We start from the raw sequence: 11,692 nt of genomic DNA, 5'->3' as shown, positions 1-11,692 counted from the left end.
TTTCCAGTTGTGTGATCTCTACTTAAATAAAAACTTCCCTATATAAAAACTTACCCAAATAAATACTTTCTTACTTTCCTAAATGAAAACTTATCTAAATAAATTATCTCAATAAATATTCTCATTCCTACTTTAAATAAAGCTTATCCAATGAATACTTTCTTACTTTTCTAAATAAATTATTTCTTTCCTAAATAAAACCTACCTAAAATTAACAAAATCATACTTTCATTAATAAAAACTTAAGCATTCTTACTTTTGTAGATAAAAAATGACCTAAAATAAAACTTCCCTAAATAAAAACTTGCTTACCTAAATACAATTTACATAAACCTTGCTTGCTTAAATATAATTTACATAAAAACTTATCTAAATAAATAAAAACTTACCTGAATTAAAACATACTTAAACTTGTTTAGGTTAAAACGCTTAAACCTACCTTGGCGAAACTTACCCAAATAAAAGCTTGTCTAACCTAAAGCTTTCTAAATAAATAAAACTTAAGTAAATGCAGTTTATATGAATTAAAACTTGCTTACGTAAATATGAACTAGAAAGTTAAGAGTTTCCAGCAGCGCTGTCTAACCCTTGTCGGTTTAACGCTTCCTTTTGATTATAATAATAGTAATACTGGAAGTTTGGAAAGATATATATGTAAGGGTGGCGAGGGCGGCCATCTTGCATCATCAGCTGTTGTTGGCAACAAATATGGCTCTCAGATTGTGACGTTTTGGGTGCTATGCTGTAAAACATCACCGCTGTGCTCCTCTGACAATGCCATTGTTAATCAAAGGGATATAATTGAAATCTTGAATATGTGTTCAAAGTATTTTATGCGTTTCTGGTTGATTCTCAGCGCAACATTGGTGGTTTTTAGTGTATCCGAGACTAGCTCGCCTTTAATGTCTGAAGAAGAGAGGCTCAACCTTAAGTAAGTATTCATGAAGTATATACTCAGACTACTGGGAAGATTATCAAATATTTTTGCATTATTCAGGTATACGATTTGAGTGTGAGTAATTGTTTTTGCTTTGTGGAAGTGAATAAAACTCGATGAAATGTTTATCTGAGTCAGTCTAGTCTAGTAGCATTAGTTACCTACTGAATTCTTCTATTATGCTGGTAAATAAAATATATACAAGTAATTTAGACTAAGGCTATATACCACTGCTCTGCAGAACTTGGGTATTACTTTACATTTTACAATGTATGCAACCTATGCAGCTATTATACAGAATAAATATTTCTTGAGCAAATTATTATTGTGGAAGATCTTTGTGAAAATGATTCATTAATTTTGATAGTGCAGCATGTCAGTCACTCAAGGCTTAGTAACAAGTCATGTTACTTACCTGCTCAGTGTAAACAAAGATGCAAAGCTGATTGTGTAGGTTAGGTTAAGTTAGGTTAGCTTATTGTAGGTTAGGTTTGGTTTTATTTTTTTTTTCTCAAAATACTATATTGACTACAATATCAGCTTAATATTTTACAGCTCAAACTATAATGGCCTAACTAGGCAGAGAAGACGTCATAAACTTTTACTGAATTAAAGGTAAATTTTGAGTTTTTGGGCATTCTTTGAGCTCATTGAGACATTATTATGTAAATTTTTTTTATTAAATGGGTTGCACAGTAGTCATGTTTTATTTGGAGCCGGTGGGATAGCATCCTTGTTTTGGTAACAAAATCTAACCTAACAAATTTATCCTAGGATATGATAGATTAAGTTTTTTTTTATATTTTATTTAAAAACATACATAGTACAAAATATACACACAAAAACTGTTTTTGTCCAAAAAATGGACCAAAAACAAAACTTACGCAATTATAATCTCACCACAAAATATACCTAATCCATTGAACTAAAAACTTTTACACACTTGTAGCCCTCACTCAAACCCTTCAATGTGCAGGATGATAACCCTTGCAGCCACATAATAGTGGCAACCCGCCTTTGCATGTACTTAGCCTGAAACAATGTGTATATATATACATGACATGACAACGTTTATAACCTAAATCAAAAAGAATCATGTTATTTATTGACAGTTAGTACATACAAACTAACATAGATCTTAGCATTTATCAACTTACATTTTATAAAATTTATATATAAAAAACTAACAGAATACACTATGTACAAAATATCAAAATTTGTCCAAAAAAATGGACCAACAATAACTTTTACACAATACAAAATGTCGAAAACATCTTATGCTAAATATAAAATTTTTACAATGTTAGATTCAGTAATATGTCTAATATATACACTTCACGCAAACTTATAGATGCATTATGCCTTTAATACTAAAGGCATTTAATAAAAAAAAAGAACGTGTAATTAATGAAAATAGGAAACAAACCTCCTACCCCTTCCCAGCTGCTAAATTACATTATACACACTGAAAAAAGGCAGTCAGTGAAAAATCAAACAGTAAAAAACCTACCACCCCTTTTAACCCCATTTCACCATATTGTACATCATTTATTTATTTATTTATTTAGTAATTTAAGCATACAAACAGAGGTACAAAAAATACAGGTAAGAGCAGCATGCCAAAGCCACTTATATGCATAGCATTACGGGCTGGCTTAAAATTAACTTAAGATTAACTAAGCAATGATGAAATCAGTGATAAAACATTATTGTAAACAGATAACTATAAAGCACAAATGAGTATTACAAAGACAGATCATATGGTTGCTTGCATTGTTGTACATTCAGTCGAATGGAGTATTCTGTTAGGTAGTGTATTTAAAAAAATAACAAAGTTAGATTGGGTCCTAGGTTTAACATTTGTGTGATATAATTGTGAGTAACATATAGGATATACAATTTATAAGGTTCAGTTATTCAGTATTTATTTGGTTTTGAGTGAGTAAGTGATCTTTGAGAAGAGACTTGAATTTATAAACAGGTAGTGTTTCTTTTATATTTACAGGTAATGAATTCCAGATTTTAGGGCCTTTTATGTGCATTGAGTTTTTGCATAGCGTGAGATGGACACGAGGAACAACAAAGAGTGATCTGTGCCTTGTGTTATGGTCATGTGTTCTGTTGAGGTTGGCAAGGAGATGTTTGAGGGGAGGGTTAATATCAGAGTTAAGTGTTCTATGTATGTAATAGGTGCAATAATAAGTATGGATGTTTTGTATGGTGAGTAGGTTGAGTGTTTTGAATATTGGTGGAGTGTGTTGCCTGTAGTGAGAATTTGTTATCATTCTAACTGCACCATTGTTCATTTTGTTAACTACATCACAATAGTTATAAAAAACCGACTGCTATTCTCACATCACAAATGATATTAATACGAGAACACAGTATCGGATTGTCACATACTATATAAGAGCAAACAGTGTCACAAAATTTAACGCACTGCACATTTTAACTCTGCGCGTACGCAGACAAAAAAAATCTCCTCATGAAAATTATACTATCATGTAACAAAAAAGTCTAAAGAAAAACACAAACAAAAAACCAACTCGGGGAGAAATTTGATACATATTCTTGTACAACTAAAAACCAAAGTGAAACTTGTTATTCATTACCATGACTTGACATCATATGGTACCAGCTCAAAAGAGCATAATATGAGTGATACCTTCACATCCTTCAAAAATTCAACACCCTCCTACCCCAGTCAGACCTCCTCACCCTACCTGAGAAAAAAGCAAACCTGATTTCGGACTACAAGAGTGCACAATATAATATGTTAACCCTAACACATATATTAAGCTCTCCAAAAGTAAGCAAAAAACATTACATAGGCATATGAAAACATAAAAAAAATTACATAAAGCAAATTAAACAGCAAATACATGATATAAACATGTAAACAATTTATTTTCTAACACCGGTATTGCCAAAATCAAATTGTTTATAACAAATTCCTGTAGTCAATTATATTAACCAGATTCGTCCACATCATAAAAAACCAACATCCAGGTCTAAGACACCCCAGAAAGCCCCCCCCCCCTGCCATCCCCTGACACTATATCAACCTCACTCCCTCTATTCATACTCACATCCTTACCTAAAGTCATTAAGTCAAATTCCCAGGCTATCAGTCGTATGTCTTCAGTTCACCCCCCCTATGCCCCCCCTCATACTTGAAGACTGTAACACACACACACACACTCACACACTCACACTCACACACACTCACACACACACACTCACACACACACTCACACACTCACACACACACACTCACACACTCACACACACTCACACACACTCACACACACTCACACACACTCACACACACACTCACACACACACTCACACACACACTCACACACACACTCACACACACACTCACACACACACTCACACACACACTCACACACTCTCACACACTCTCACACACTCTCACACACTCTCACACACTCTCACACACTCTCACACACTCTCACACACTCTCACACACTCTCACACACTCTCACACACTCTCACACACTCTCACACACTCTCACACACTCTCACACACTCTCACACACTCTCACACACTCTCACACACTCTCACACACACACTCTCTCTCTCTCTCTCTCTCTCTCTCTCTCTCTCTCTCTCTCTCTCTCTCTCTCTCTCTCTCTCTCTCTCTCTCTCTCTCTCTCTCACTCTTCTCTCTCTCTGACTCCTCTCTCTCTCTCTCTCTCTCTCTCTCTCTCTCTCTCTCTCTCTCTCTCTCTCTCTCTCTCTCTCTCTCTCTCTCTCTCTCTCTCTCTGACTCTCTCTCTCTCTCTCTCTCTCTCTCTGACTCTCTCTCTCTCTCTGACTCTCTCTCTCTCTCTCTCTCTCTCTCTCTCTCTCTCTCTCTCTGACTCTCTCTCTCTCTCTCTCTGACTCTCTCTCTCTCTCTCTCACTCTCTCTCTCTCTCTCTCTGACTCTCTCTCTCTCTCTGACTCTCTCTCTCTCTCTCTGACTCTCTCTCTCTGACTCTCTCTCTCTGACTCTCTCTCTCTCTGACTTACTTACTTACTTACTTTCCACATTCAGTCTCCACGGGAAACAACCCATTCCAGCTCTAACCTACACCCAACCCTAACATTTCACCTACCGTCAGATTACGATAACCCAAAGGAAAACTATTTACCCACAACCTCCCATATAATAGCCTATTCCTGCAAACCGTTCGATACACTCGCGCTAGCGCCCACACCCTACACTCCCCCACCCCTCCTTCATACCCCAAGACACATACAAAAAATCTTCCACCACGTACATCACTGCCCTCCGAATATCCTTGGAAACCCCGCCCACATCAAAAAGCAAAGCCCTCAAAGTCGAAATGCTTCTCTCTCCCCCTGCCACTATACCCAGGATCCTCGCTAACCATTTCCTTACAATCCCCAAGTTTTCGTAAAAATATACAGCATGAAACGCCGTCTCCTCCTCCCCACAATGTAAACAAGTGCCATCACCTACATACCCCATTCGATATAGCACCGACCTTGAAGCTAGAATTCCCATAAAAAGCCTATACGTATACCACTTTACGAACCCTCGGCTTTAATCTAATCTTCCTAAAATCTTCCCAAATGCCCCTCCAATCATACATCGGATATGTAGCTACACCCTGTAGCACTCCACCCTGCCTGTTTTCCCCAGCTTACTGACCCTTTCTTTTCTTGCATCCCGTATTGTCGGCAAATTACGCACCATATCTTCACACACCAATAACGCCTTCCCCTTCCACCATTTCCTCACATCCTCCATGACCTCTCCCACCCTTATACCCCTCTCCCCTTCCACCATTTCCTCACATCCTCCATGACCTCTCCCACCCTTATACCCCTCTCCCCTCCCGCCTTCGGGTACCGCTGCTTCACATACACTGCCTTCACTCGTGTGTCCAAAGGCATAAGACCCAGCCCACCCTGCCGCACACCCGTCATCACCACCTCCTTCCTTAGCCATGGCCTGCCATAACCTCACACATACCTCAAAACCACCCTCTCCAGTTCCTGAATATCACACGACCTCAGAGGATATACTTCTGCTACTCCCCACACTTTACTATACACAAGTGTGTTTACTACCACCACCCTCTGCTGCAATGTTATATCCCCGGCCCTCCACCCTTGCATCCTGCCGATCGCTCTACTCACAACATCCTTTGAGTTTATTTTCTGTGCCTCCCCAGCATCCGCCATGTACACAACCCCGCAGATCTTGATTCTATCCACTACATTCCACCCATACAGTTCCCCCAAACTGCCCCCACCCACGTACCTACTTCCAAAAACTTTGACTCTGCCCCATTAACCCTCATCCCTGTCGCCCCACCTAAGATCTTGATTATACGTCCCACATTCCCCAATTCTATTTCCCCTCCCACCAAAACTGTGGTGTCATCCACATACCCCACAATTCCACATCTGCCAGGACCCTCCTCTCCCCTTTCCCACACTCCTTTCTCTATAAGCCTATAAAATGGGTCTTGCATGCATGCAAAAAGGATTTGAGACAAGGGACAACCCTGTCGCAAATTTTCCCTATCTGCACCGACAAACCTAACTTCCCATTAACCTGCACTCTGACCCTCGCAGGCATATACAAAGTAGTTGCCCATCGCACAATCTCATCCCCAAAACCCTGTTTTTGTAAAATACCCCACAACATACGTCTATTCACACAGTCATAAGCCTGTTTCCAATCAATCCCCAAGATTGACCCCCCTTGTCTACCCTCCACAAAATCCCTAATTCTCCCATGCCCCTCACGCATACTTCGACCTGGGATCCCACACTGTCCTCTGTGTAGAACACGGTCAAGCACTTTTTTCATGCGATTACCTAAAACCTTCGCGAAAATATTATAATCAGCACACATGAGGGAGATCGCCCTATAGGCACCCAGGGTTTCCCCCCCCCTCCTTTGTAAACCAAAACAACTACCCCCGTGCCCTGCAATTCCCCCAAGGCTCCCCCGCCCTTCATACAGTTAAGCAACGAGACCAGACATTCCTTCAGACAATCCCAATGTGTAATATAAAAATCGTTAGGAATTCTATCAATCCCTGGCACCTTTCCCCTACTCAAACTCATTACCGCCTCCCCCACCTCCTCCTTGCTGATTCTACCCTCTATCATCTCTCTCTCCTCCTTCCTTAACCCTTTCAGGGTCCAAGGCCCAAATCTGGAGTCACGCACCAGTGTCCAAGAATTTTCAAAAAAAAAAAAATTGTTATTTTTTCTTATGAAATCGTAGAGAATCTTTTTGTGAAGGTAATAAAACAAAAAGTACGAAATTTGGTGGAAAATTGACGAAATTATGCTCTCGCTAATTTTGATGTGTCAGCGATATTTACAATCGGCGATTTTGCTGACTTTGACTCCCCATTTTAGGCCAATTACATTATTCCAATCAACCAAATTCTTAGCTATTTCACTAGTATTACTTCTATTCTATCGATTGAGCAAAAGAAATCGCCAAGTCAACTGTTTCAACTACAAAATAAAGTGATCGGAAATTGTTAATTTGGCCAATTTAACACAAAGTTCAAAATATTCCAATTTCAAAATAGGGTCCAGAATGAACAATGTAGGCATTCCTGGCACTAAACTAACATTTCCTCTGTTCATTAGTTATGTTTTGAGGCTTTACAAATAAATTCCATTTTGATTTTTTATTCACATAATGAATTTTTATTCACACCAAAAAATAGAAGATTTACTGTTATGCAATACTGTAATAATTGTATAAATATCATCACCATATTTGTGAATGTATATTAGACCCACCAGCTGACGTGTATTAGACGTGTGAGGTCGTTTGTTTACTCTTGAAAATCGGCAAAAATTTTACATTTTCGTTACATTGAGCTCAGTTTCAAGCCATTTCCAATGCTAAAACCAATCAAAATCATCTCTATTTCTGTAATATGTCTTCCATTCTATCAAATGAGACTAAGAAATAGCAAATACAATTATAAAAAAACATACGAAAAAACACTGCAAAGTTGCTGTTTTAATCGAAAAATCATGATTTCATTTTTTTTCTCTCATTATACACAGTGTGCTGCAGGATCTGTTTTATGTGGTGCACACATACCACATAGATGTATTCTCTCATATCTAGGCCCAAATGTACCACTCACAGTTTATCAGAGTGAGCTGAGCTCATGGCGTAGATCTACGGTTTGGACCCTGAACGTAAAGCCGTAGATCTACGGGACGGACCCTGAAAGGGTTAAAATACCCCGAATTCCTTCCCCTATAATCTCTCTCTCCTTCCCTCCACCCTCCCCCTGCTTAAAATTCTCCCTAAACCAATAATCCGCATAATTACTCATTCCATCGGTGGTTGTAAGTTCCTGCCCCACCCTATAGCCCCCCACCCCTTGACTCACCTCTAAACCCATAATCGTAGTTATCTTCTACCTTTCCCTAAATCTCCTCAAAACACATCCTGATGGTTTGTCTCCCCATAGGACCTCCTCTAAACCTTCCCTTACATGTAACGCATCAAAACGAGAATTTTGTATATCCCTCAATCTTCCCCTTAAAACCTCTATTTCCCCATATCTAGCCTCTCTGCTCCCTTCATAAAAATCATTGAGCTGCCCCTCAAAATATTTTTGTAAACCAAACCTCCACCGCACCTCATCCCGTCCTCTATGCTGATAATACTCCTTAATTTGCAATTTAGCATACTTCTCCCACCATTCCAATACATCCTCCTCTTTGTTGCGTGCCTCCCAGAGGTGCCACCACCATTCTCTAAAAATGAACCCCTTCCCCTCCCCCTGAAGTAACCTCACATTCAGTTTCCAATAACCCACATACCTACGAACCATCCCGTCCCATGCCACCTCTGCCAAAACGGCTCAATGGTCCGAAAAACCTAAATCTATCGTCGTTACACTGTCTACTGTAATCTCTCGAGTTTATATATATATATATATATATATATATATATATATATATATATATATATATATATATATATATATATATATATATATATATATATATATATATATATATATATATATATACATATACATACATACATACATACATACAGTGGACCCCCGCATAACGATTTTAATCCGTGCAAGAGGAGTAATTGTTATGCGAAATAATCGGTATGTGAATGAATTTTCCCCATAAGAAATAATGGAAATAAAATTAATCCGTGCAAGACACCCAAAAGTATGAAAAAAAAATTTTTTTACCACATGAAATGTTAATTTTAATACACACAAACTGAAAAAGGCATGCACACTTACATGACACTTACTTTTATTGAAGATCTGGTGATGATTGATGGGATGGGAGGAGGGGAGAGAGAGTGTTAGTGTTTAGAAGGGGAATCCCCTTCCATTAAGACTTGAGGTGGCAAGTCCTTTTCTGGGGTTACTTCCCTTCTTCTTTTAATGCCACTAGGGCCAGCTTCAGAGTCACTGGACTTCTTTCGCACAAGATATCTGTCCATAGTGGCCTGTACCTCTTGTTCCTTTATGACTTCCCTAAAGTGTTTCACAACATTGTCAGTGTAATAGTCACCAGCACGGCTTGCAATAGCTGTGTGAGGGTGATTTTCATCCATGAAGGTTTGCACTTCAAGCCACTTTGCACAGATTTCTTTAATCTTTGTAGTAGGCAACTTCTTCAATTTCTCTCCCCCCTCCTCTGAACCAGTTTCCTCAGGTCTGGCCTCTTGCTCGTGAAGTTGATCTATCAGCTCATCAGTGGTTAGTTCTTCATTGTCCTCCTCCACCAACTCTTCCACATCCTCCCCACTAACCTCCAACCCCAAGGACTTCCCCAATGCCACAATTGATTCCTCAACTGGTATACTCCTCTCAGGGTTAGCCTCAAACCCTTCAAAATCCCTTTTGTCTACACATTCTGGCCACAGTTTCTTCCAAGCAGAGTTCAAGGTCTTCTTAGTCACTCCCTCCCAAGCCTTACCTATAAGGTTTATACAATTGAGGATATTAAAGTGATCTCTCCAAAACTCTCTTAGAGTCAGTTGAGTTTCTGAGGTCACTACAAAGCACCTTTCAAACAGAGCTTTTGTGTACAGTTTTTTGAAGTTTGCAATAACCTGCTGGTCCATGGGCTGCAGGAGAGGAGTGGTATTAGGAGGCAAAAACTTCACCTTAATGAAGCTCATGTCCCCATAAAGTCGCTCTGCCACGTCTGTAGGATGACCAGGGGCATTGTCTAACACCAGGAGGCACTTAAGGTCTAATTTCTTTTCAGTTAGGTAATCTTTCACATTGGGGGCAAATGCATGGTGTAACCAGTTATAGAAAAAGTCCCTAGTGACCCATGCCTTACTGTTTGCCCTCCACAGCACACACAAATTATCCTTGAGGACATTCTTTTGCCTGAACGCTCTGGGAGTTTCAGAGTGATACACTAATAAAGGCTTAACTTTGCAATCACCACTAGCATTGGCACACATCAACAAAGTAAGCCTGTCTTTCATAGCCTTATGTCCTGGGAGTGCCTTTTCCTCCTGAGTAATGTAGGTCCTGCTTGGCATTTTCTTCCAGAACAGGCCTGTTTCATCACAATTAAACACTTGTTCAGGTTTCAGTCCTTCACTGTCTATGTACTCCTTGAATTCCTGCACATATTTTTCAGCCGCTTTGTGGTCCGAACTGGCAGCCTCACCATGCCTTATCACACTATGGATGCCACTACGCTTCTTAAATCTCTCAAACCAACCTTTGCTGGCCTTAAATTCACTCACATCAGCACTAGTTGCAGGCATTTTTTTAATTAAATCCTCATGCAACTTCCTAGCCTTTTCACATATGATCGCTTGAGAGACGCTATCTCCTGCTAGCTGTTTTTCATTTATCCACACCAATAAGAGTCTCTCAACATCTTCCATCACTTGCGATGTTTGTTTCGAAAACACAGTTAAACCTTTGGCAAGAACAGCTTCCTTGATTGTCTTTCTGGTGCCCACAATAGTAGCGATGGTTGATTGGGGTTTCTTGTACAATTTGACTAGGTCGGCGATACGCACTCCACTTTCATACTTATCAATGATCTCTTTCTTCACTTCTATTGGAATTCTCACCCTTATTGGTGTACGGTTGGCACTAGAAGCTTTCTTGGGGCCCATGGTCACTTATTTTCCAGAAACAGCACCGAAAACACTGTAATAATACGAAATATTCCGAGTGTATGCTTGGATGTTACCGCGGAGGCTGGCTGGTAAACAATGGCACGGGCGGCACATGTGAGGCTGGCTGAGGGCGCACATTGGACGCGTCTCGGACGAAAATCGGTGAGCGGGTTTTTAATCGGTATGCGCGGCAAAATTTTTGCGATTAAAGCAAGCGGTATGTGGATTAATCGCTATGTGATGCCATCGTTATGCGGGGGTCCACTGTATATGTATATATATTTACATATATATATATATATATATATATATATATATATATATAGATATATATATATAGATATATATATAGATATACAGTGGACCCCCGCATAACGATTACCTCCGAATGCGACCAATTATGTAAGTGTATTTATGTAAGTGCGTTTGTACATGTATGTTTGGGGGTCTGAAATGGACTAATCTACTTCACAATATTTCTTATGGGAACAAATTCGGTCAGTACTGGCACCTGAACATACTTCTGGAGTGAAAAAATATCGTTAACCGGGGGTCCACTGTATATATATATATGTATTATATATATATATATATA

General features: G+C 39.3%; 1 protein-coding gene across 3 annotated transcripts in view; it reads left to right on the top strand.

The window, feature by feature from the left end:
- Window positions 1-668: 668 nt before the first annotated feature.
- The window catches only part of Edem2 (ER degradation enhancer, mannosidase alpha-like 2), a 285,175-nt gene continuing 274,151 nt past the window's right edge, over window positions 669-11,692 (top strand). For 2 of the 3 annotated variants that reach the window (XM_070086564.1, XM_070086566.1), the window contains exon 1: window positions 669-931. In XM_070086564.1, coding sequence (XP_069942665.1) covers window positions 816-931 — 116 coding nt within the window. In that variant the 5' untranslated portion in view covers window positions 669-815. Of the gene's footprint in view, window positions 932-1,492; window positions 1,553-11,692 lie in introns of all 3 variants that reach the window. The other variant, XM_070086565.1, reaches the window with a different exon arrangement.

This window comes from Cherax quadricarinatus, chromosome 19, assembly GCF_038502225.1.
Source record: "Cherax quadricarinatus isolate ZL_2023a chromosome 19, ASM3850222v1, whole genome shotgun sequence".
In the NCBI taxonomy this organism is placed as follows: domain Eukaryota; kingdom Metazoa; phylum Arthropoda; class Malacostraca; order Decapoda; family Parastacidae; genus Cherax; species Cherax quadricarinatus.
Note: the sequence above shows the minus strand (reverse complement) of the source record. Positions and strands in the feature narration are given on the sequence as shown.